The following is a 25612-nucleotide window of genomic DNA, read 5'->3' as shown; positions in this document are numbered from 1 at the left end:
CACAATGCCACCTGTGCAGCTGCACTTCCTCTTCCGGCTGAACAGCGCGCCTGCTCCTGCCGACGTGTTCTTCCGGTGGCTGAGCGGCGGATTACCCTGTGTCCGGCAAAATGGTGAGAGGGTTGAGGGGAGTTCCGGATGGGACTTCGGGGACCCCTCGGGGCCCGTCCCGCGCCCTGTTTTTTCTCGCAGAAGCCTCAGATGTCCAAGGTCCAGAGGGCTGGAGGCTCCTGGATCCTTCGGCTTGGGCTGAGGGGCGGGGAAGGGAAGCCCCTTGCCGTGGACTCCTTAGGCTGAGGTTTTGATGGCATGGGCTTCTGATCTAACGATTTATAAGGATGAGGAGCATGGGGAGCATTTCTAATACCTTCGAGCTTTTATCTCTGTTACTTGTGATCAATCTGTTACCCCTGTCTGGAAAGTTTTTCCCGCCTGCCGAACTCGTACTCATACTACACGGTCCCGGGCAAAAGTCACCTTCTTGATGAAGTACTAACAACTGTCTCGGGCACTTGTCCTCTTTCTCCTGGGAGCCCCGCAACCTATGTACAGACCTCTTGCCACGTGTCATGGACTTCTTTGTTATTTGCCACGCCTCCTAGTGACCACCATCTGACGTGCCTCTGGCCCTGGGATGATGTCTATTCATCTTTGTATTTCCAGTGCCAAACACTGGGGCCGGCAATTGGAGGCTCAATCAATGGCAGCGATTGTCTTTATCATTTTTAGGGGGGCATAAATGTTTACTGAATTGAATTCCAGTGTCTCTGAGAACAATGAGGTCAATTTACTTCTCTAGAGTTGTTGTGTTCTGGATTTTAGAAGCGTTGGCTGGTGGGTGACAATGGAAGTTAACATTTGTACAGAACTTTACGTTTACAGCCCTCTTTCACAAGCATTATCTCATAATCTTCCCTATAACCTTGGGAGGGAAACAAACACCTATTGAGCAACTACTCTATGCCAGGCAGTGAGTTAGACGCTATTGCGTTTGTCGCCTTTCTTAAATCATACGTCAGCCTCGTGAGAGAGTTATTATTATAATCACTTTACTGAGGCTCATGTTATTCAGTAGAGCCAGAATTTTATTTATTTTTTATTTTTAAAAAATATTTTTTACTTATTTACTTACTTATAATTTATTTAATTTATTTTATTTTTGGCTGCCTTGGGTCTTCATTGCTGCACTTGGGCTTTCTCTAGTTGCAGCAAGTGGGGGCTACTCCTTGTTGCAATGCCTGGGCTTCTCATTGCGGTGGCTTCTCTTGTTGCAGAGCCTGGGCTCTAGGCACGCAGGTTTCAGTAGTTGTGGCATGTGGGCTCAGTAGTTGTGGCTCGTGGGCTCTAGAGCACAGGCTCAGTAGTTGTGGTGCATGGGCTTAGTTGCTCCACGGCACGTGGGGTCTTCCCGGACCAGGGCTCGAACCCGTGTCCCTTGCATTGGCAGGCGGATTCTTAACCACTGCACCACCAGTGAAGCCCCAGAATTTTAAGTTATGTCTTTTGCCTGTAGGTCCTGAGATTCCTTAATTGTGTAATGGGAAGAATACAAGATTAGGAGTTGAGATCTGGGTACCAGTCCAGAGTCTGTCTTTCAGCAGTGATTCTGAGCTTGACGTCTACAGACATGGGTTCATAAGGCTTCTAAAATTATAAGCAGACTTTTTCTTGTATGCGGTTTGTCCCAGGCAAAGAGTCCATACCTTTCATCACGTGTTTTTCATGGTGGCCGGTGGCCTCAGATAATGTTAAGGACCATTGCATTGATCTGTAGCTAATCAGTCACCTTCTGTGTGCCTCAGCCTCTGACTCTCAGCTGCCCATCTTGTCTTATATTGAAAAGACAAAGTGCCACCTTAGTTTAAGATGTAATTGTTGTCATTCCCAACCGGAATCATTTGACGGTGGTTCTGAAGGATTTCCACATTTCCCAAGCTGAAATAAGCTCCTAGCAGTCACAGCAGCACGAGGCTCCGTGATAACCCCATAGTGCCCCCAGATTGAGGTCATGGGATTCTTTGATGGCTCTGATCTCACGCCTTCCCTTAGGAGCTTGAGGCCATGAGCAGATACACCAGTCCAGTGAACCCGGCTGTCTTTCCGCATCTGACTGTGGTGCTGTTGGCCATTGGCATGTTCTTCACCGCCTGGTTCTTCGTGTATCCTTTCACTGAGCAGCCAGTGGGCCAGAATTAGTGAGGTGGGAAACTGAGGGAGGGACCATGCTGGGTACATGCACCCTGCCAGTTTTGTTCCGGTGTGGGGACGGGGGATGGTAAGGAGGTTGAGGGAAGGCTATTTGACGTCCAAAGTCAGGTTGTGGCCTTATTTTCCAGGTTCAGGTGAGCTCAGTTCGCTCCTCCAGTTTCCAGGACAGTGAGCAGAGGGGCCTGGCTGGACTGGAGGCTAGGTACGGGGCCCTGTGGTGTGCTCAGGTGTCAGGAGGTACGAGGGCTAGTCCCGGCTCTGCCGCTCATTAGCTGTGTGACCTAACCCCTCTGGGCTTCATTTTCTTCATGGGTGCTGGAAGGGTGGTAGGAGCACCAGAGTCTAGGTCACCTCTTGGGCCCCTCTGCCCGGAGCCACGCCAGCCACCCCTTTGCTTCTCCTTAATTGCCCTGCCAGTTACGAGGTCACCTCCACCAAATACACTCGGGATATCTACAAAGAGCTCCTCATCTCTTTGGTGGCCTCGCTCTTCATGGGCTTTGGAGTGCTCTTCCTGCTGCTCTGGGTCGGCATCTACGTGTGAGCTCCCACGGGTAAGAGCAATGGCAGGGTGGGACACTGGAGAGGCCTCCCCACGCCCACATCAGCGGGGTCCTTGGGCCTGCATGACCCCTTGGTTAATGGAGTGAGACTCAGCAGAGTGGATAGGGACACCACACACAGGTGCCCCTTTCCCTGTCTCCTAATGGGGATTTGAGCCAAGTGGGACCACCTTTGTCAGTTGTGAGGTCTCCACACTGTCCAAGGCCTCGACCTGGCTCTGGGATATACTACGTAGGGCTGTGGGCACAGGCTTCCCGTGGTTACACATCTGCATTCTTACCTGTCATACACAGTGATTGGAGAGCCGCTGGGGAGTGACCCAGCAAGGGTCCAGGATCTGGGACTTGCTTCCAGGAGTAGCCTTTTAGTTAGTTTCAACGTTTTCAGTCATTGAAATAAATTTTGACTAAGCGACAAAAAAAACCACCCACAACCTTGCTGCAGATGACCCACCAAACAGGTCACTTAGAATCCGTCGGCTCTGGTGGCCCTGCTTCCAAGGACTGTGCCCGTCAGCGCTTGCCCCAGGAGCGTAGGGGTTCGGTGAGAAAAGCGGATGGAAAGAAGGGTCACTGCTCTCATTCTGATACCCCTCTTTTTCAGGTACCAGCCAGGCGGCTTCACTGAATCCCTGCTTTTGTAAATTAGTTTTTTTTACTATGCCAGAAATGTCCCACCTGCTGCTCACAATAAAGGCAGATGTGTGACAGCCCTGCCTGGTGCCCGTCCTGCGGGGTGGGAGTGGTGCAGGTGCTGGGACCCACGACTTCCCCAGTCCCACCCCTTCCCGTTTCACCTGCCTTTCAGGTGGTTCCTGCTTGCTGGGAAGCCCTGCCCTCTGCCTATGAGAGGGCTATGGGGAGTGTCTTATCCTTAGAATTGAGGGCTCACCTGTGGATAGGAAGGGGCTTGGCCTGCCCTCCACTGTGGCTTCTAGTGTAAACTTTTGTAGGAACCCGTGCCAGTCAAGTCTGCCCTGGGCCAGTCCCCTCCTCTGAGTGGTGCCGGGGACCCTCGAAAGGCTCAGCTTTTCCCTAAGGTGGCTACTTTTAACCCAGCCAGGGCAGCAGTAGGTCCGTGGGGTGTGGCTAGGGGAAGGGGCTGCTGCATCCTGTTCCCAAGCCGGGCCTGAAGCTACGAGGGATAATGGGGTACGAAGCATCCATTGGGCTCAGGAGCCCCAGTTGGTCCCAGGCCCACAGGCAACCCATCTCCCACCAGAACAATCTCAAGAAGATGGCGAGGCAAGCTCAGATACAAAGCAGTATTTATACATTTATTTATATACGTATATTTACTTCAGAAAAGAACAGTTCAGGGGACAGGAAGCAAGCAGGCCTGGGGCTGCTCCCCTCTGCCCACTCCAGAGTCAAAGCTCAGGGGCCGGAAGGGGCGGTTAAGTGGGAGGGAAGGGGCGCACTCTGCACACGCAGGCTTTCCGGGGGGCGGGGGCACTTGTGCATCGAGAGGCGCTGTGTACAGCGCGAAGCCTGGGGGAGATCGGCCCAGTGGCTACAGGAGCAAATGCCGAAAGGGAGAGCGGGAGGGAGGGTAGGCTGCTGGGCCCGGGGCAGGGGATGGAGCCACGACCCCCACCCACCGGCACCCCAGGCAGCTGTCAGCCTCCAGCGGGTGGCCACTGGCCTTCCCTGAAGCCCCTTTCCCTCACTGGGCTTAAGGCGACTTTAGTCCAAGGTTGACCTCCCCCCGCCCCCCGCCTCGGCCCCAAACTCAGCACTGAGGACCCCCTCCCCAGGCATGGAAACAGCCAGCTGCCAACCAGATTGGGGCGATGCTGTGTCCAGATGGCTCCAGGGAGCAGTGGAGGGTCACCTTCCAGTTAAGCACAGGGGGCTGCGGTCCAAGAACTTGTACCCCCACTGAGGAAGCCCCAGAATCCTATTAGAAGGGGCAGGGCTCGGTAGTTGTATGGCATTTAGGGAGGGTTCCCCCAGTGGGAGGAAGGAGAACAGAGCAGCGCTAAGTAAGGCGCGGCCGCCAGCATGGTGTGGGGAGCCATGTAATTCCTATGTCGGAAGGAGGAGCCACACTGGGGAGGGGGCTGGGAGGCTAGGTATCCTTGCTACCCCCATTCCCCCTGTGCTTCCCTATCCCTAGGAGAAGTGCTTTGACATCCATAGCAGAAGGGGGCCCGCGGTCCCTAGGCTTCTTCAAGATCCAGGTCTCCCACAGAAAGGCCTCCCACTCAAAGCTGAGAATGAGAGGTAGATGGGGCAAGGCCTGGCTCCCAAAGCGGTGGCAGAATATCACAGGGCAAGGATGGCATTTCCGTCCCCATTTCTGAACCCATGGCAGACACGACGAAATGATTTCCACTCTCCTTCCATGAGCCTGGATGTGGCCTCAGAAAGCTCCAGATACCCACTAAGAAAGGTTAACGTTGGCACTTGAGATAAGACTTCTTCCGTAACCCAAGCCCACCACTCTGCTCCTGAGAGGAGTGGGCAGAACTGGGACTACTGCCGAGCACGGGGCCCCCAGCCTGGCTGTCCAAGCCCAGCACAGGAGCCCTCGAATCTGGGGAGGTGAGGCCACCAGCAGACAAGAGTGGAGGGAAAGGCCAGTCCTGGTGGTCGGGAGTGGGGTGGGTGTCTCAAAGCTCCCTGGGACGGATCAGAGCCAGGGCCTTGCCTTTCAAGTGTCCCCTCGGGGCTCTGGCCCACTCCGGGCTTTCAATCTCCATCCTTCGACTCCTGCCCGGGTTTAAGTGCATTTTAGTAATTATTTCATTAATAACAGCAAAAGCTATTTGCATCCACCCACCAGACAAGACCAGCCTGCTGCCTCGCAGGGATTCCCGCTCCTCTGCTCAGAGACCTCTGTGAGCTCTGGAAGCTCCCAGGGGCCCAGGCCGCGGGGCCGCAACGCCATCTGGGGGCTCACAGGGAACTTCCTTCCCTTCGGGATACTCCAGGTTCAAGGGTCCAAGGCTTACCTGGCCCACTGGCTCCCCTGGTTCAGCCAGGCACTAAGTGTACACAAGGCACGTGGTCGGTCGCCAGCCCATCCAGGGCTGGCTTCAGCTGCCCTGGGAGCTCTTGGAGCCAAGCTCTCCCAGGGAGAGGAGACCTCCTGGGCCATGCTTAAAGCTTAGAAGTCCAAGTCCAGTAACAGTCAGACCCTAAGAAGTCCACTACCTAGCCCTCCCCAGGGAGCAGCTTCAAGGGTGAGGGCTGTCTGCCCTCCACTGACTCGTGGGTCCAGCCAAGTCTCTGAGGGCTCGAGCCAAGCCCCTGCCGGTCTCAAAGGCGGACGGGTCCTCTCTCCAAAAGAGGGGTGGCTCCCAGTCGCAGAAGGGGAGGCAGGAAGGGTAGGCTCTGGGCCGAGTCACGGGCTTCCCCCGCCTCTGGGGCGCTGCTGCCCACCAGCCCTCCATCGGCCGAATCCGGACACATGTGAATCAGGCTGGCCTGGGCCTGGCAGGTCTCCCTCCAGCGCCCTCCGTGGTCTGGGGGCGCCGCCAGCAGGCCCAGCAGCTCCAGTGTGAGGACTTCCAGTTTCACCAGGCACGGGGAGGGCCGAGCCGCCTCAGTCCCTCCAAGGAAGTGTCAGCGGCGGGCTCCAGTGTAACACCATGGCGTCCAGTGTGGAGGGGCGCCCAGAGCCCTGGGCCCAGTGTAACACCATGGCGTCCAGTGTGGAGGGGCGCCCGGGACCCCGGGCCCAGTGTAACACCATGGCGTCCAGTGTGGAGGGGCGCCCGGGACCCCGGGCCCTGCTGTGGTGCTGCCTCCCTGGGCAGCTCAGTCACACAGGCGGTAGAAGTGGAAGTAGTAGTCTGCGGCCGGCCAGACCGGGGCCTCCAAGCTGCAGTTGGCCTGACCCTGGAGGGAAGGGCAGTGGGAACCAGTGAGGTGGCTCCGGGGGGGCGGGGGGGATGCCAGAGCGCTCCCCGTGCTGACGTCGCCGGACACTGCCCATGTCCCGCCATGTGATCTTCAGTCCCCCCCCTACCCCCAAGCCCCACCCTGAACCTCTGGGGGCAGACGGCGCAGGTGCTCACCAGCAGTGCCACCCGGAAGTGATAGGTGAATCTGCGGAAGGACAGGATGGTTACTGGCCACTGGTGGGAGGTGCCCTGGGGAAAGAGGGGGGCAGAGGGGTCAGGACAGCTGCGCAGCCCCCCACCCCCTGTCCCACCCCAACTGGCATCCCCCGCCATGGCCGTCGCAGCCCTGGCTCTGTGGCATGGTTTACAAAGTGGAGAAGCAGAGATCTGAAGTGAGATCGCAGGGTGCACTTTCTACTTCGGGGAGCAACAGCGCCCACCGTCTGTGTGTACTCCGTGCCAGGCAGCCGGGGGCCCACAGCCGCTGCTCTCTTACTGCCTTCCCTCTCACCACTGTGCTCCGGGCACATCCAGGTATTTCGCTCACCCCATCCGCACTGCAACCCACTGAGGCGGTGCCGCTTACAGACGGGGACAGTGCTGAGTCACCTGCCTAAACACCAAGGCTGGGCAGAGCTGGGATTCCAGCCCTCCCCGCCCAGGGCCTGAGCCTCTTCAGGGCTCTCACCCACTCCATCCTCTACTCAAGCTACTTTCTGCACCCCTTTTCTCCCCGGCTAGAGAGTGCATTCTTGGAAGGCAAGGCCTGTTTCTTCCCTACCTCTGTCTCCCCTCAGCTGGGCCCAGCACAGGGCCTGGGACAGAGGAGGCCCCAACAGATATTTGTTGAATGAACACACGAGTGGGTGAGAAGAAATTCCCTTAACTTGTGTTGAGAGTCACAACTTCGGGTCACATGGCCAGGGAGGAGCCCGACGGTGACAGGTTCCCAGACCAGGAGGCAGCCCCCTCCACACAGCCCAAGAGATCTTCCAAAGTCACAGATGGAACAATGCCACTGCCCCCGCCCAAGCTTCAGGTCCAGCCTCCTTCCCATCTCCCCGGGCACACAGCCCTCGCCACGTTTCCAGCTCTGCCAGCGCGCCATGCTCTCCCTGGCCACCAGGCCTCTGCACCCGCTGTTCCCCCACTCCTGGGACGCTGTCCCCTTTCCTTTCCCCAGCTGATCCCGTATTGCTCTTCAGGTCTCATCTTAATCAAACATAACTTGGGGGCAGCTGGCCTGACCCTGAGGCCACACAACGTCAGCTCTCCCTGCCACGGGCTCCCAGGACGCCCTCCACATGCCCTCCCCGTCTCCACCATTGCGCTCACCCCAGGTTAGGCCTTATGGAACTGTTTTCCTCCCCAGGCCTTCGTCAGGGCAGGCACAGGGCCGGAAGACACTCAGTGGTGAGCAGTGCACGCATGCCCCGCTCCCTGCGACACAGAGGCCCAGGCCCCAAAATGTCCTCCGTGGAGATGCCTGCACTCTTGACTCCAGCTCCCTCTCCTCTCCCGCTTGGGAGCCCAGATGTGCCGGCGCGGAGGAAGCTCCGGCCTGGCTGGCCCACAGCTTCCCAGTCTCCTACCTGGGTGTCCTGGTGGGCATGGAGGCTCTGTGGAAAGCCCCCCTCCTCACACGGCTCCTCCTTTGACATCAGGCTGCACAGCGCCACGGACACGGGGGCCGAGGAGCTGGGAAAGACCCAGTTAGCAGGGAAGTGGGGTTCCGAGCTCCTCCAGCCCAGCCCGCTCCCAGCCAGCCCTCCACTCTACCTCCCTCACCCCGGTGAGACAGGGCACTGAATCCTCACAGCCTGAAAATGATGCGTAGCCGTCAAGGCTCTAGATGGCTACAAACCCTTTTCCATCCACTGACCCACACAGCCTTCACGGCCCCTGGGAGGCAGCAGCGCATTTCCCAGATGAGGAACCAATGCCCGGAGGTTGCCAGGTCACACAGCCAGTGAAGCATGGAGCAGGCAATAAAGCTAGCACCCCTCCTCAGCCCCTCCCCCGGCTGCCTGGGACCACTGGGTCCCCATCCCCCACGGCGGCACTCACTTCATCTGCAGGGTCAGGCGGAGGTGCAGCGGCGTGCTGCTGCTGATGGGGATGTGGTAGGTGACATTTCCAGGCCTGAAAGGGCAAAGCTGGCTCCTCAACAAGGCCACCCTGCCCTGCACCCCCCCACTCCCATCAACTCCTCAGCCCCCAGTCTACAGTGGAGCCCTTCAGGGGCCTAGAAAGGGGCTGCCCCACCTTGAGGGGAAAGTTCCTCCCTGAGGGGAGCAAGATCTGAACACCTGGACCGCCTGGGCTCATGTTACCAGAGGGAACCTGTCCTGGGGCAGGGGTGGGGGAAGGGAGGTAGCCAAGCCCACCTGCAGGCATCCTCTGAGGAGCAGTACTGGGACGTGATGGGCATCGAATTCTCCAGCACCTGGATGGAGGTCAGGGACGGCACTGGGTCTGCAAGGAGAGAGGCCACTGGTGCAGGAAGGAGCGTGAGAAGACAGGACACAAATGAGAAGCAGCCAAACCTGTCCTTGCCCGAGACTCGAATCAGTCATTCACACTTCAGCAGGAATAAATTTCAGGTTATCCTTTCCAGACTCCCACAACGGCTGGGGTCACGCCACCATCTTCCCCAGCAGCCCTAGGACTACACAGTTCCCATGAGCCTGAGGTGTGCCTCCCTGACGGACCCAGGACACCCACAAGTAGGGATGGGTCTTCCATATCCCCTGCATGGGGCGTACAGGAGCCCGCTCTTCAGGCCCCTGTCCCTGACTGCACACATTTCTTCCCAACTCGGGGTACAGTGACGTCAAGTTGGTAGCTTGAAATCAGCCATGGCGGCAGTATTCACACACACAAATCAGGGCCCCACTGTCCTTCGAAGACTCAGCTTTCAATGTCGCCTCCTCCAGGAAAGCCTCCCCAATCATCTCCGCACCTCAGTCCGGATTCTGTGCCCTCCCCAGTCGCCAAGCTGCCTGTGTGTCCCCTCAGAGCCTCACCACACTGCTGTTTTCGTGTCTGTGAGCCCCTGGGGGCAGGACACATCCATCTCCATCACCCCTGGTGCCCTGTACGGAGCCAGTCACAGAGAAGGGGCCCAGGAAACGGCTGCCTGGTAAGCATCTACCCCGTGGGGTTTCCCCATCACTCTGAACTTCAATCTCGGCAAACCAGTTTCTAAGCTTTTTTTTTTTTTCTCTCTTTAAGCCACAAAACCCATCAAATGGAAGTTGATGAGGAAGCCCAGTACCTAGAGCAGAGGTGCCTGGTTGAAGCCAGGAAGGTTCTCGGCCTCCCCTTCAACCTCCAAGGCAGCCCTGGGGATACTTCAGAGAAACCCGGTTTGAAAACAAAGGGCTCTCTAGCTTTGTCAAAACCAAAGGTATGAGATTTGGAAAACTGGGGGGACTCTGAACAGTAACCTTCTTGCCCTGGCGTGGTGACATAAAAGGAGCCACGTGGACTTGGGATCAAATTCCACCCCTGCCGCTAACAGGCTGTATGACCCTGGGCAAGTCACTTCACCCAAGTTTCCATTTCCTCATGTGAACAATGGGGACGATTCCTTTCTCGCAGGACTGTTGTGAAGATTAAATGATGCGATGGATATAACGCTATATAATCAGCCTGGCCTGACTCCTGGGACTTAGTAATGCTCAGCAAACGTCTGTCGACTGACAATTCTGCACCCAGGTATTCTGGTGATGGGCTGAAATGGGCCCTGGCCAGTGAGCCTTGCCAGGTTGGGCTGAGCGGGGGAAGGGGTAGGGCAGGTACCTGGCTGGCTCCAGGCCTGGGTGGGCTGAGCAGAGCTCAGGCCAAGCTGAGGGGCCCCTCGGCGGCCCCGGACATGGAGACCAAGGCTTGGGCTGTTCTTGGCTTTGCCCTGGCCTCCAGGAAAGGGGACCGCAGGGCTGGCCACAGGGTCCGAGTTCTTTGGATGCTTGAAGTAGCCAATGCCGTTGGCTGACAGGCCCCAGGACTTGGCTCTGATGTTGGTGGCTGGCAGCAGGGCCATCTGGCTGGGGCCTGTGGAGAGAACCAGGCACAGGCTGAGAGGCAGGCACGGGCTGCCTCCTGCCCAGCTGTCTTGAGGGCCCGACTGGACTCTGGGTGGCTCCCTTCTATCTCCTGGTCTCCTCAGGGGGAACCCCCAGTCTTTCTCCAGAGCCTCATTCTGGGCTCCAGGAGACCAGACCCTCCCACCAATGAGTCTCTGGGGCCTTTCTTAGGCCTCCTGTAAAAACCCCTCCAACCCAAAACCTGGCCCCAAGCGAGCCATACCTGAGCGGTTGGTGGAGGGGCCGGGACTGGGGCTGAGACCACGGCCAGGATTAAAGCTAGGGGCAGGGGTGGGGCTGGGGCTGGGCGAGGAGCAGCAGACGACTGGGCAGGGGCGGCTGGAGCACAGGTCCAAGGTGCGGAGGGCTGGAGCTGGGGCCGAGCTGGTCAGGCCAGTGGTAACTGAGGAAGCCAGAGGCTGTATGAGCTGGAGTGGGGCAGCAGAGCCCCCGACCCAGAACACAGCCACCGCTCCCCATCCCACCCCTCCAAAGCCACGCCCCACACGCACCCAGCAGCAGAGAGGGCTGCGAGCCCGGCCGCCCAGTGGTCACAGGGGACTGTCGGAGCTGAGTGGTCCCAAAGCTCTGGCTGGACCTGCTGGGGAAGGGTGGGCTGAGCTCAGAGGGGCTGGGAGAGCCTGAGCAGGAGGCCTGGGAGTCCCAGAGCAGCGGGAGGGGCGCGAGGAGGTGGACAAGGAAGGCAGAAAGGAGGCAGAGGCAGGCGGGAGAGGGCTTGGTCCAGACACGTACCATGGGCACATGGCCTCACTCCCCCCAGGGTGCTGGGGCCGGAGCAGGGCCAGAAGACAGGAAGTGGACACGGCAAAAGAGCTAAGGGGCGGCAGAGAGGAAAAGAGGGGGCAGGCACAGGGGAGGAGAGAAAGAGAAGACACGGTCAGAGATGGCCCAAGGACTGAGGGTGACAGTGGGCAGAAGAGCCCAAGGCCCCACCCTGGCTCTCCTTCCCCTACCCCCTGTTCTAACCTGGGCCGCTCAGATGCCCCCTGCCACTCAGAGGCCCAGCCACCTGGAGGAGCACTGAGTAGCCCAGGGAGAAACACTGGCTTCAGTACGACTGCGAAGCAGCTGCCCCCCTACCAGAGAGGCCTTCCCACCCACCCCTACAAACTCCTGGCGGGCTAAGAGCCTGAGGTGGAACCCCCTTTAGAGGAGACAGCCTCCAGGGCTCCTCCGACCCTGGGCTGCTCACCAAAGCCCCGCCCGGCCTGGCGATGGCCCCCGCAGCCAGGCCTCCAGGGACATACCCATCAGTTTCCACCAGGTCCTCCTCGGTGCGCAGGCTCAGCACATACAGTGTAGACATGGACACCACGCTGGGAGCCACAGGAAGGGGCCACTGTTAGAGCTGGAGCCACCACCCGGCGCCCTCTCTCCAGGGCGGGGCCTGTGGTTTTTGGTCCCAGGGGCTGGACTCCCAAGTGATGCCTGTACGCGGGTCTCCCCAGTCCCAAGGGGAGGAGACAGAACGAGGCAGCCCCCCTTCCTTCCTCGAGACCTCAGCCACTTCATCTCCCAGGCCCCGCCCTCCTCTTCCCCCAGGACTGGGCCCGTGGGCAGCCCGACATCCCTGGCCAGCCGCCCCCAAAGTCTGGGGGACAAGTCACCTGAAGGCCATGACCACCACCAGGGCGATGATGGTTCCCTGCAGGAAGCGCTGGCTGATGCAGGCCTGGTCTGGGACCACAGACGATGACTGAAGACCAAGAAGAAAGGGGGAAAAGGCCCAGACTTAGGGAGCCCATGGTCTGACCCACGGTGGGCTCTGCTGGAGGTGGGGTACTCATCCCCTCGGGGGGCAGAGGGAGAGGAAGGAGAAACCAGGGGCTGGGAGGGCTAGAGGATCCAGAAGCGAGGGGAGGGGAGGGGAAGCGCTTGGAGTCAGTGAGCCTGGAGAGGCGCCAGCTGGAAAGGGAGGCCACGAGGATGGGGAGGCCCCAGTCCCTGGCCCCCATCCCTGCCCACCCTCACCTTGCTGGCCACCTTGGGGGGCCTCTTCTTGTGGGGGACGCTGCCCGCCCGGCTGAACTGGCTCCCTGCGTGGCTGCAGCAAGAGGGCAGGGTCAGAGGTGCCTCTGGGAAGGGGGTCTTGCCCTCCCCGGCCCCGAGCCCCCACCTGAAGGCGCCTGAGCTGCCGGTGGACTTGAGGCTGTCGAGGCGCCGCAGCTTGGCCAGCTTGTGGCTCCAGCGCTCCAGCTCATCAATGCGCGTCTCCAGGTTGTCCGTCAGCTTGCACAGCTCCTTCACAGCACCCACGTTCTCCATGAAGATGCGCTCCTGCCGCAGGCAACGGCCAGTGTCGAGGGCACAGTCAGCCCCTGGGAGCCCCAGGCTATGGGCCCACTGGGGCGCCTGAGGAGGGCACTCAAAGGCTCCCTACCCAGGCCAGCCTTGCCTCTCGTCCAGCCTCAGCTCCCTCGGCTCCCTGTGCCTGCGTCCGAACAGCATCCCACCTCTGCACCTTTCCCCACCCACGGTCAGAACCCGTTGTCTCTCAGAGGCTCCCACCCTCCATCTCCCCATCTGATGAACACAATGTCTCAGACTTCAGCAGAGGCCAAAACACATCACATGGTGCCCATCCTCACGCCAGGAAGGTTACAAACATTATCCTCACGACAAACCCCACGTTTAAGCTTTGCCATAACCACATTAGAACTTCTTAGCGGTAAGTGTCGTTTCCCTCCTTTTGCAGGGGAGGAAGATGACCCTCAGAACGTTCCTCTTGCTCTTGATCGCACAGCGGCAGACTGGCAGAGTCCCCACCTCCCACCTCTACCTCTCCCAGTGGGGTGGGGAGGGGGCTCTGGAAGCAGCATGAGAGAAGACTGGGGGGCAGGGGAATGCTCCTGTTCTCTGCACTTCAGTGTCCCCGGTCTCTACGGAGGGCGTGAACGCCCTCCAGCGGGTCCACCCCTCTGCCCCTTGGGCTCCCTTCAGTCCCTCCTCCACAGACCTTGTTCACCACCAGGAAGTTCTCTATGGTTTTCCCATTGGCAAAGACCACGTCTCCAGTGTCCTTCACGGCCTCAGGCAGGATCTCCTTCACCTCCTGAGCGATGACACCTGGGGAGGGGCAAGCCAAGTGTGTGTTGCGGGGAGGACTGCCCACAGCACCGTAATGTAAGCAGGGGCAGGGATCAGTGAGGGTGAAATTCTGGGGGCTAGAGATTTGGGATCCAGGGAGCCCCGGAGCAGGGGGCTCCGAGGCACAGGGTCGCAGTTCCAGGGATCAAGGTGTGGGGTTCCCTGGGCTAGGGATAGGGGCATATTCCAGGGAGTAAGGACCCCAGGGGAAAGGGAGCAGGGATTCAGGAAAATAAAGGCAAGATTCATCTAGGGAACACAGGAGTGAGGATCCCGAGGCCACAAGTCCCAGGCTTCCGGTGTCAAAGGTCAAGGGGTCCGGCCCGAAGGGCAGGTCTTCCGGAGGGCCGGGATTCCCGGGGGCAGGTTTCCAGGAGTCATGGGAAGGGGTTCCCGGGAGTAGGGTTTCCAGAGGACAGGGACAGGGTCGGGGTTACCAGATCCCAGCCTGCGCACGTGAATCCTTACCCGTTTCTGGCGCCGCGGCCTCGATGCCAGCAGTGGCGGCAAACTCTGGCTTGTATCTGTAGTGGACCAGTCGCATGCGCGAAATCCTCTTCAGCTGCTCGGTGGTGTCCACCTGCGCGGGAGCCAGGGCCGAACTGAAAGCCTCCCGGCTTGGGCCCGTCCGGAGGCAGCAGTGTGGAGGGGAGACCCTGCTACTAGGGTCGCGGGATCCAGAGATCCAGGGCCAGCCTCCCCCAACGCCTTCCTTTGCAGCCCCGCCCCCTACAGAGCCCCGCCCACAAAGCAAACCCGTCCCCCGCGGGCAACCCCGGGCACCAGTTCCTCCCGCTCAGTTGTCCCCGCCCACAGCCCCGCCCCCACCTCCTGCAAGTGCTCCTTGGCCCGCAGATCCGAGGGGTGCATGAGCGAGCCCATGACCTTGACGTTGCCGTGCACCACCAGCGCCTCATCGGGCCGGTCTGTGTTGATGCCCACACGGCCATGGTGGAAGACGGTGTCGGGCACCTGCGCCCGCTGCCACAGCACGTCGCTGTCACTCTCAAACTGGCCCGGATTGGAGGCCTAGCAGGAGTTGGGGTTGGATCAGCCCTGGGAGATGGGGGACCTGCAGCGCCCTGGGAAAGGGGGAAACCCCGCAGCCACCTCTCCAGCTCCAGCCAGACCTCCTCACCCCACCATGAGGGGCGGCTTAAACTGTCCCTCCCATTGTGGCAACCAGGTCCAGGTCCTGGCCACCTCCACACTTTATTGTGACCCGGACAGGGTGGGAGCCTTGCCCAAGGCCACACAGCGAGTGCCCAGCAGGGTCAGCATTCCAGCTCCTGACTCCTGAGGACCCCTGTATCTCTCCTGGGTGCTGTCTTTCCCAGGTTTGGGGAGGACTCTCAGCCCTCTGCGGGGAGGTGGCCCTCACCCGCACGATGATGCGTTCTGAGATCTGGGCAGCCAGCGTGTAGTTCTGGTTCTGTGCGTGGGCCTGGAGGGCCACCACCAGCATGAAGTACCTGGGACACACAGGGGTCTTAGAGGCACCCAGGGGTCTGCCCCACTGCCTCCTCACCCCCCGCCAGCCTTCCTGGGTCAGATGTACAGTGCCCACTCGGTCATCTCGCCCAGGCTCCCACCAGCCAGGAAGAGGGCATGAACACCCCATCTTACAGAGGAGGAACCTGAGTCTCCACTAGGGGGCGGAAATTCCCCAGGGCCCACCAGCTAGGAACCAGGCTTCTGCTCTCCCATCTGTAAGTCATTAAGGAAGGGCTCTGAATCCCAGGTCCCTTTTTTGTGAAATGGGTGAGTCTGTGGGACTCTGTGCCTGGCGTGCTATGTGGGGTGGCACCCTCCCGCCCCTCGTCCTCAGAAATGGAGCGGCTCCAGGGCAGGGGCACAGCCTGCTCACCTCTGGTCAGGGTTGGGTTTGCCCTTCTTGCGCATGTTGTTGGCGGTGGTCTCGCTGAAGTGCAGCCTCCCCACAGTCACCTTCGTGACCTGCTCGGGGGGCAGGCTGACCCTGCAGAGGAGGGGCAGGGTACTCAGGGCGCAGGGAAGGGGGCTGCGGAGAGCCAGGCCGCAGTGGGGCACTGGGGTCAGGAGTGTGTAGGAGGTGCACACTGTGGGTGCACTCCCGCACTCCCCTCAGCTCCTGCCAGGGTGAGCCCTCCTGGGGACCACCCGCCACGGGCCAGGCACTCACGTGACGGGGTTGAAGGGCCGCTTGCTTCGGTCCGACTGCGACTGCTCGATGTTGATGGACTGGTTGAGGGCCTCCAGCTGGGGGAGGGGCAGAGGCCAAAGGCACCTCAGGGCCCAGGTTCCCCACCTGGTTCCGCCCTCCTTTGGCCTCTCGGCCCAGGCCTGGCCCAGCTGGGGCTTGTGAGGAAACCGAGGCCCTGCCCTCCCCTCAGCCCACAAACGCTGGTGCCTTCTCCTACACGCCACACATCCCACAGCCCCACGCCACGCCACTCCCCCACCTATGTGCACACGCATGAGCGTGCACACACACACTCACCCTCACCGGCCCCCACTCCCGTCCGCACACCTATCCCAGCCCTGAGCACACACCCCAAACCGGCCTCCACAGCCACCCGCTCACTCGCCACCCAACATTTCCCAGACCCCGTCCCACACCCACTTCCCCTCAACCCCTCCACGAGCGCTGGCTGCGCTGCTCGATCATGACACTGAAGGAGTCGCACCCGGCCGACCCCCCGGGAGCTCACGGGCTCAAAATCAACCACCACTGTGGCGGTGCCGGGGGATCGCAGGGGAGGGACCTCAAGTCAAGATGGGCCTCAGGGCAGGTGTCCCCGAGGACACAGCAGTGTGAACGGTGAAGGTCAAGGAACAGCGGCAAGCCGGCAGAGGAGGGATGGAGTGGTGTTCAGTGGGCGTCCCCGAGAAAGGGAGCCGCCTGGGGGAGGCGGGGCTGCGACTGGGCACAGTGAATGGCGGGAACGGGTGAGGCTGGGGTCCCAAAGGCCTCTGCAGGCCCAGCCTAGCAGTCAGGGCTTTGCTGGGGTGAGGGAGATGGGGTCCCGGAGGCCTTGGAAGGCAGAATGGGAAAGATCTCAGGCAGGAGCCACAGAGGAAGCTGCTGAGGACAGGTCAGACAAGGAGGTGGAGGTGGGGGGAGGAGGAGGGGACCAGGCAGAGGGGAGTTCTGGGCGACAGGAGGGCCTGGTGCATGGTGAGGGGTGGGCAAGTGGGCCCCGGATTCATGGCTCAGGTAACCAAGGCCCTGGAGCCCCGTTCCCAGAGAGGGGGCCCGGGAGAGGGGCAAGTTCCCAGGGAGTTCATTTGGGGGTGTGGCACTGAGACGGCTGACAGCGGGGTCAGAAGAGGGGTCTTGGCGGGGGGGCGCAGGCTTGGGATCACGGGGTAGAGAAGAAACGGGAAGCGTACCTGAGAAGACGGCTGGGAGGCCTGACGCTTAAGGGGCAGGCACGGGAGGACAGGCGGAAAGGGGGGCCTGGACTTAGCCACGAGGGGTTTCCTCAGGACACACTCACCTGGCCTTGGGCTCTTTCGACTCCCCCCAGCCTGCCTGCCCTCCTGCCCTGCCCTCCTGGCCGAGCCCCAGACCTGCCTTCAGGTGGAAGCAGTCGAGGGGCTTGAGGCCCTCGGGCGTCTTGACGTACTTGGGCTCCCCCAGCATGCCTGCCCTCCTGCCCTGCCCTCCTGCCCTCCTGGCCGAGCCCCAGACCTGCCTTCACGCCGTGCAGCTTCAGGTGGAAGCAGTCGAGGGGCTTGAGGCCCTCGGGCGTCTTGACGTACTTGGGCTCGCCCAGCAGGCCGATGTACACCGTCACCTGGAAGTGGTTCTTCTTCTGGCAGACGAAGGCGTCGTCGCCCACCGAAAAGTTGAAACCCTTGTCGGCGTCCACGCGGTAGGTGAGCATGGGCCTGGGGACAGGTGGGGGCAGTCACCCGAGGCCCCGCACACCGGGCTTGCCCTGCCCGTCCCACCCACATGCCTGCGTTCCAACCCAACTTCCCACGTGGCGCCCCCACTTCTCAGAGATGGAAACTGAGTCCCCAGGAGGATTGGAGCTCAGGTCTGCCAGTGCCTCAGCCCATACTCTTCCCACTACGTGCCTGGGACCACCCCACCCTGGTGATGGGGGCAGGTTGAGCAAGACACTTGGACGGGAGGGAACTCCTGAGGAGGGGGCCTGACGGCCCCTCACCACACTTGGCTTCTTCCCAAAACGCTGCCCGAAGCCCCCTCCCTCACGGGAGCCGGGGTGAGAGGGGATGCGTCTGTGGAGCCTCACTGCGCCTGACAGCTGGTTGCCATGGAAACGGTGGAACCAGGCGCCGGCTCTGCACTGGCCCAGCCCCTGCCCACCAGCTTGCTCAAGCCCCCAAACGTCCTCATTCTGACTCCACCATCTGCCCGGTTGGGGAGGGGGCACTCTGGGCAGCCTGGCCTCAGTCTCAGTTTACACATATGTTGCTGGCAAGGTGTTCCAAGTCTGGACCCTTTGGGGGACCTCCAGGTGGACTCAAAGGGGGTGATTGTTGGCCTGCCCTCACCCAGGTCCCCAGGCACAAGCAGTGCCCCGGATGCCCAGGGCCCGCCTGGAGGAAGCTGGGCAGGGACAATGTTTCCAAACTTGTGGGGAGAGGCCTTTGGGCCTGGCTAACATCCACGGGAAGGCCCAGAGCTCACTACTTCTCCCTCCCTGGGCTCCACCCACCTGCCTGACCCAGGGGAACACCCAGGAAGTGCCTGGGCCACACTGGGGGCCTCAGCTGCCAACTTCCTGGCCTTGGGACCTGGGGTGGCAGGGCTGGCCCAAGAAGCATAGTAGTAGGAATGGGAGCTCCTCACCAGGCCATAGAGCTGGACAGCCAAAGACCTGCCCCCGCCACCCAGACAGGGCCTCAAAGGACCCTCTCACCACTACATCAGCTGGACGCCCCCTGCCCCAGCCCTGAGGGCTTGTGGCTAACAACCCGGCATAGCCTGGGACACCCAACTCCAGGAGGCTGGTCTAGCTGCGAGAGGGCCAAGTCCCAGACACCCTGCCCAGGCCTGGCAACGTCCAAATGAGCTGATGGTGAGCCATGCTCTCATCCCTCACTGGCCTTCCGTGGGAGTGAGGGGACTGGTCCCGGAGTGCTCCTGGCCAGGTCCCAGGAAGCTGAATCCACATGGGTGGGTGCTGAAGGAGAGCGAGGAATGCCCGGCCAGCCTCTGACCCAGTCCTCCCCCACCCACTCATCCCTCCCCTCCAGGGAGGGGGCTGCTGGAAGGGCCTTGCTGACGCTCTGCTTCCGGCTACCTTCCTGGAATGCAGAAGGAGGAGTGGGGGAGGGGAAGGGGGAGCCAGAAAACACCCCTCCACCCACCGGCCCCTCCCTGGCGGACACCAGCTTCTTCAGGAGGCCTCGGGCTGGCTCCGGAGTCAGGAACCCTGAGCGCCAGTCCTAGCTCTTCCCTGAGCCTGTCTGCTCGTCTGTGAAACGGGACCATCTCGTGGCCGGTGTGCTCCCCAGCCCTGCTCTAGGACGGCGTGGCCAGGAGGGGTTAGGGGGAGCACAGGTCACTCACAGCTCTTTGTAGTTTGCATCGTACAGTGTCGCCCACTTGTTCTGCTGATGTGGTTGCCACTTGATGGACTGGTAGTTGGGGTCCAGGTAGGAGCCACTGAGGCTATCATTGTCCTGAAGGAGACCTGGAGAGAGAGAACGGCCATGGGCCCCGGGCTCTGGGCCCCCCCCGCCCCCCCACCTTGAAAGCTTGAGCAGGCCAGCCATGTACCTGGTGAGGGTGCACCTGGGGGGTGCCAAGGCGGTGTCTGGACCCGGGCGATGCTGAGGGGCAAGGAGCCAGGGCCGGGTGAGAGCGGGCCCTGGGGAGGCCAGGGTGGGGATGGGGCTCGAGCTGGGTGCGGTGGCAGGGATGTCACGGTCCCGGGCTCCTGTTTGATCATTCCATTCAGCATCTGGGCATTGAGGGTGTTGGGGGGTGATTCGGAGTGCTTCCTCTTCTTGGAGGGGTGTGTGGGGAGCCTGGGGGGGACACAGGTGTGCACCATGGGGGGCTGGCCCTCCCCAAGCCCCCTCCCACTGGGCAGTACCCCCGCTCCCCTCTTCACCCTGTTTCAGCAGGATACACCCAGCCCAGGGGATACCTCCTGCCCGAAGCCCGCGCCTTTACCTCCTAAGTCCTCCTCCATCAGTCTGTGTTATCATTCTGTTTCTGTCCCTCCACCCTACCCCCCAGACTGTGGAATCCAGGAGGGCAAGACCCACACCTGACTTGTCTGTGGTTCCCATCACGCCCAGCAACTGGCCCGGCACACAAAGCGCTCAGAATCGTTCGTGGAATGAACGAGTCTGTCCCTTCCCTGTGGTGTCATTCTCAGTGTCACTCTTTATAGCGACGGCTCTTTGGAGAGCAGCCTCCATGGTTAGAATCAAGCCACAGAGGGCCTGGGCCACGAAGGCTGGGAAAGAGAGTTTCCTGGGAAGGGGGCTGACGATTTGGGGGCTACACAGCACCCCTTCCCCTTCTGGTTTACAAAAAGCTTTGCCAGTGGAATCTTTCCTTGAATGAAATCTTTCACGAAATCTCAATGTGCAAAACAGATAAAAAAGACAATTCTACGGGTTGGAGTCAGAGCAGGAAGCTTGGGCCTCCGCCTAGAACCTCCTCAGAAACCCGAGGACTCCATGGTCACTGGAAAGTCACTGGTGTCTGGGTAAGAGCACAGTCCCAGGTTCAAGTACTGGCTCAGCTCCCTCCTATCTCCGTAGGGCAAGCATCCCACCCCTCAAGCCTCAGTTTACCTATCTGGGCAACAGGGGTGGCCATGCCCGCAAATAAGGTACTTGTGAGCACTTGGCCTTGGCCGTAAGTGCCCGATGCACTGCTCGCACATACATATACATGACACTGACCCCCATCTCTGGGGTCAGAGCCTTGGTCCTTCCTGGGTTCATTCATCCCCGCCCCTACCTCCATCTCTATCCTACCTGCTGCTGCCCTGAGTATCCCCCCCCCGCCCCCACCAGCCCATCTCCCCGCCCACGCCACCCACGCCCCCCACCCTGGGGGAGGCTGCCCAACTCTTACTCGGCTCCGGCTCCGTGTTGCTGCAGCAGCTGGTGCAGCATCTGGGACTGCTGGGTATGGTGGAGATCGGTGGGCACCAGCCCCTGCCCCATGGCAGCGTAGGGGGGCATCGGAGGCTCAGCCTTCATGTACAGATCCCGCTGCAGGACGGGGTAGTGAGGCGGGGGCGGCGGGGGCGGCGGTGGGGGGTGCTCCGGGCGGGAGGGCACCCCCACGTGGCACAGGCTCTCAGGGGTTAGGGTGCGCAGGAGATGGGGGTCTGTGGGAGAGATGCGGGGTGGCCATTAGGTTTCCCGGCACCAGCTCTCCCCGGGGCGGGGTCTCCTGATTCCCGCCCCCTCCTGAACCCAGCCTGGGGGCTGCCCTCCTGCCGACCCCACGTGGGAGGAGGCTGGGCAGTCTAGAGGCTGGCCACTACAGGCCCCGGCGGGGAAGCCAGACCCTGCCCAGGGGGTGGGCAGCCTTTCACCCCATCCGAGCCAGCTCCTTCCCCTGGGCCGCCGGGCCTGGCCCGGCTCCCTGGGGAGGTCCCTCATCCCCAGGTTCTCCCCCAGCCCCTCTCAGGCCTGCTCCTCCTCTGAGCCTCAGGAAGGAGTCTCCGGGACCCCCAGCGCTGTCCTGCGGGGGGCCCTCCTCCCTCCGGCGGGTCCCAGGGGCCAGCCCCCCAGCCTGAGGGGGGAGGCCCCAGCTCCCTTTGTTCCCCAGGAGGCATTCCAGAGATGTTTTTGGTAAGATAAACAGAACTCTTGACCCCTCTCTGGGCTGTGGGGAGACGGCTGCCCGTGATCCCTCTGCTCTTGGCCACCTGGGGGCCACTGCACCCCTGAGCACCTCCCAAGGGGAGGTGGGCCCGGCAGCAGCCAGGCCTGTGTCCAGGCTGCACCCAGCCGCCCCCAGCCGTCCACTTACCGCCGAAGGGCACGTCCATGATGGCGCAGGCGGGCAGGCGGGTGGCATCCCCGGCAGGGACACTTGCTCAGAGGCAGGGCCAGGCTCCCCACCCACCCATGGGGAACAACAGCCAGCGCCGGGGAGTATTTGACCAGCGATAATCTGGGCCTGCTGGGCGGCCGCTGGCCCCCTCCCTCCCGATAAGGCCGCCCCAGCCACTTGCCCAAACCCCAGAGGGGGAGGGCGGTGCCCGCTGGACTCACCATTCACCTGCTGGGGGGAGTAGGCCTCGGAGCCAGAGTCTGGGGGGGAGTCTGGCAGCGTGCTGGGAAGCAAGAGGAAAGGGTGGTTGGGGGGGCAGCCGAGCCCCTGCCTTCCAGCCGGGCAGCTCTTCTGCGGGGCAGGGTCCCGGAGACCCAGGGGCTGGAGGCTTCGAGGTTTCTTCGCAGCCCCCGTTATGGGCATTTCTCTGTACCAGCTACCTTGGGGTGCCTGGCAGGGCCCAGTTGTGGGTGGAGGCCTTGGGCTCTGGCCCAGCATCCCCTCAGACCTACAGGGCACTTGGGAGCGTGTCACCTGTGTCCCTGACGATGGCACAGGGATTCAAGGACTCCCTCTGCAGCCCGAAGGGCCAGGCCAGCTCTTTCCTTCCTGCACCCACAGAAGTCCCACTTCCTGGAGACTCTAGGGGCCGGGCCTGGGAAACTTCAGTGGGTCACCGGGGGGGCTGCCCTGCCACAGGCAGGTGTAGGCTGGGCAGGGAGCCAGCTCGCCAGGCCTGCACTTATTTTTTTCTTGCAGGTTTTGTTTTATCAGTGGTTCGGGCAAAAGAACAAACTCAACTCTGAGAGGTCAACACGTCCTGCGTGAGCCCTGAGTCCGCCCGGGGGGGGGCGGCTGCGGCCACTCTCTGAGGGAGCTGACTCTTTGGCCACCCTGGTCCCCACATCTGGAAAGGCTGCCCACCGTCATGCCCAGGCAGCTTCTGAGGCGGCCCAGCTCTTGTGGACACAGCCCTGGGCTGCTTGCAGGGTCCCCCAGCTCCCCTGGACAAGCCACCGCTCACCCAAACCCTGCAGGCCGTGTGAAGATGACAGGAAAAGGTGATGGGGACTCGGTCCTCGCTGCGCCCAGCGGGCCGACCGGGGCCTCTCCAGCTCCGGGTCCACCATCTGCCCCCACTCCCTGCGCTGCCCTGACAGCGGCCTTGAGTAAAGGTCTTTCTCACCCTCCGGCCCCTATCAAATGTGCCACATCCACAGAACCTCGTGTTCTTCCTCGTAACTCCTCACGGTGCACGAGTCCTCGATTTGCTGATTTATTGATTAGTCACTCCCTCCCCCACTAGACCGCAGGAGCCACTATAGGAGGGATGTGCCTGCCTCGTTTACCACCTAGAACAGGGCCTGGCATGGGTGGGGGCAGTGGCCCTGGAGCGGCCCGGGGGCCACAGCGTGTCTGAGTGGTTCTGGACAAGCACTTTCTCTCTCTAGGAAATGGCCCCAGTCTGCCATCCAAATCCTGCCGTGAGCGGGGTGGGGCTTTACTCGCAGGCTGGCTGGTTTTGGGGTCCCCCAGGAGCTGGTAACTGGGGACAGTCGAGGGGCTCTCGCAGAGGCATGGAGAACAGCAGCGGGCACCCAGCAGGTGCTTATGATGTGTCAGTTCCCTTCCCTCCCTGCCCTTCGGGGCCTGTGGCTTAGGGACAGCCTCTGCGCCTCAAGCGGCCAGCTGCCCTGCAGCAATGGCTCACCCCTGGCTGGCACCCCAGCTCCCCTCCACGGCCCTCCCCCTGTAAGTCAAGACACAGCCACTGTCCCCCCAGTACTTCCTCTGGGTTTCCTCCCCTGACTGGCACAGTCACGCAGGGGCGGAAGCATTCGGGGCTCCCTTCACAGCCGGGGTGCCGAGGTTATGGGTTAGCACCCAGAAGGTCGGAAATGGTGGAGCTGGAGACGGAGCCAGGCTGCCTGGCCGGCGTTGTGCTCCCAGCACCCTGTCATCCTTCCACCTAGAGATGGGGTCACCTGCCCCCTGCCTGAGCCCGGGAACCCAGAACTTCTCCGAGCCCCTCTGCAGAGCCGAGCAGACCCACGCTCCCCGCCTCTCCCCACGAGCACGTGCCTGTGGACTGCCCTGCAGTCTGGCTGGGCTGGTGGCCACCTGGAACCCTGGGTCACAGCCGGGCCCGGGCTGAGCCCTTGGGTCAGGTGCTGACGTGGACTCCTTGGAGAGGAGCCAGGGAGCACGTCGGGGGCCGGTTTGGGTAGGGTCCCAACACCTGCACCAACGGCCAACTCCCTGAGGCCGCGGGAAACAGCAGCTATAAATGCACGAGCGACTGGGTAGGCCTGGTGCAGGGAGGGGTTTGGGTGCCCTGGGTGCCTGCATGCGCGTAGAGGTGCTCCCCTGAACGTAAACAGTCCTGCCTCCAGTCCCACTCCCTGCCCGCCACTCTCCACACAGCTCTCGGGGATGGAGATCTTTCTAGCACTTAGGTCAGCCCTCATCACTCCCCTGCTCAGAACCCTCCGTGGCTGTCCACTGCCTCAGCACAAAGCCGTGAGCACCTCCTCAGCCTGGCCCTGGTCCCCCAGCCACCTTACCTACCCACAGGGCAGCCCGATGCCCACTGCCCAGCCTCGGCCGGCACCTCCCAGGCCCCCAGTCACTGGTCCCACGGGCCGCCTGAGCCTGGGTCTCTGCATCTTACCCCACCCCCACTGCCCTCACTCACCCGGGGGCATAGGGAGCCTTGGGCTCTGCCTTGATGGGGGGCCCAGAGCCCCCAAGGAAGGGCTTGGGGGCAGCACCTATGCCGTTGTTGTTGTTGCAGTTGAGCGGGGCGCTGTAGTTCGGGGGTGGGAGGGGGCCATGGCGACCCGGGGAGGGTCCGCCCCCGGGGGGGCTCAGGTGGTGGACCCCGCTGGAGCCGGGGATCGCTGGCTGCCCGTGGGGGTAGGAGGCCGCACTGGCTGGAGCAGAGATGTCAGGGAAGCAGCTGCGGAGAAGGGTGGAAGCTCAGCGCCAGCCCAGCACCCCCGCCCCTCCCGGGGCTCCCACCTGCAGGGCGGCTTGGACGCTGCAGTGGGCTCAGTGGTTGGGAAAGGAGCAGCTCTCAGAGGCGGGGCCACGTCACCCCTCCCAGGTGGAGGCCAAAGGGGCTGGGGTGCCACGGGGGCCACTCACAGGTCAGAGGCATCCTCCTTGCTGATGTACTCCTCCAGGATGCTGGTGTCTATGTTGGAGGGCTCCAGGGCGCCGTTGATGTCGTGGCCTGTGGGGGAGGGGTGGACGTGAGAGATCGGCCCAGCCCGCCAACTCTCCGCAGGCTGGGCCCTCCCCATCTGTGCATCCACGTGGAGGGGGAGTCCCTCATCACCCCCCACCTGCCAGCCCTCCAGGAGGTATTGATGGTGCTGCCCTCAGTCCACAAGGCCAGCTGGACTCTGCAAGGAGGGGCGGGGCCCAGAGTGCAGGTCTGGACAGACCGGCCGCTTCCTGCCCCTCCATTCTCCTTTCCAGTTTCGTGACATGAGCAAGTCCCTTCGTCTTTTCTATAAAATGGGGTAACCGTGTCCCCGTCTTGCGGGGTGCTGTGAGGAGCAAAGGAGGCGCTTTATTTACCCGGATGCCCAGCGGATACCAGCCCCCTCACTGACTCAGACCCAGACTCACTGACTCTGTCCTGCCCTGTCCTCCGGGAGGCGGTTCCAGATGGCCCAGCTGCGGGCAGCCGGGACCAGGAGGCCTGGCGGGGCTGGACCACACATCCTGGGGGGCCCATGGGGCTGGGGGAGACTCCTGAACCCCGGGCCCCAGCTGCAGGTGGCGAGGGAGCAGGGGTCG

The 25612-nt window shown here is 61.7% G+C and overlaps 2 protein-coding genes across 3 annotated transcripts; one reads left to right on the top strand and one right to left on the bottom strand.

The window, feature by feature from the left end:
- The first annotated feature begins 15 nt into the window (after window positions 1-15).
- Window positions 16-10392, top strand: TMEM258 (transmembrane protein 258). Of its 2 annotated transcripts, XR_003429520.1 has the most exons (5): window positions 16-113; window positions 2050-2159; window positions 2626-2762; window positions 9559-9764; window positions 9857-10392. XR_003429520.1 is itself a non-coding variant. In XM_027090911.1 (4 exons), exons 1-3 carry the CDS (start codon window positions 111-113, stop codon window positions 2750-2752), a joined length of 240 nt encoding a protein of 79 aa, XP_026946712.1. In that variant the 5' UTR covers window positions 22-110; the 3' UTR covers window positions 2753-2762; window positions 3376-3481. The 2 variants fall into 2 exon arrangements, 1 of the variants encoding a protein (XP_026946712.1); XM_027090911.1 differs by lacking the exons at window positions 9559-9764; window positions 9857-10392 and adding an exon at window positions 3376-3481 and having other exon boundaries at window positions 22-113.
- On the bottom strand, window positions 6519-25216 carry MYRF (myelin regulatory factor). The gene is made up of 26 exons (XM_027090912.1): window positions 24953-25216; window positions 24501-24764; window positions 22027-22088; window positions 20873-21131; window positions 19556-19806; window positions 19346-19469; window positions 17496-17691; window positions 15980-16056; window positions 15686-15796; window positions 15200-15290; window positions 14647-14847; window positions 14287-14398; window positions 13688-13797; window positions 12848-13008; window positions 12703-12775; window positions 12339-12427; window positions 11979-12047; window positions 11464-11544; window positions 11223-11308; window positions 10934-11113; window positions 10427-10678; window positions 9010-9115; window positions 8690-8764; window positions 8215-8320; window positions 6797-6871; window positions 6519-6617 (listed from the first exon to the last, which is right to left on the bottom strand). The coding sequence occupies exons 1-26, from the start codon at window positions 25108-25110 to the stop codon at window positions 6537-6539; spliced, it is 3450 nt and encodes a 1149-aa protein (XP_026946713.1). The 5' UTR covers window positions 25111-25216; the 3' UTR covers window positions 6519-6536.
- Window positions 25217-25612: the final 396 nt, after the last annotated feature.

Source organism: Aethalodelphis obliquidens, unplaced genomic scaffold (genome assembly GCF_003676395.1).
Source record: "Aethalodelphis obliquidens isolate GAN/ISIS:26980383/991018 unplaced genomic scaffold, ASM367639v1 scaffold69, whole genome shotgun sequence".
NCBI lineage: Eukaryota > Metazoa > Chordata > Mammalia > Artiodactyla > Delphinidae > Aethalodelphis > Aethalodelphis obliquidens.
Note: the sequence above shows the minus strand (reverse complement) of the source record. Positions and strands in the feature narration are given on the sequence as shown.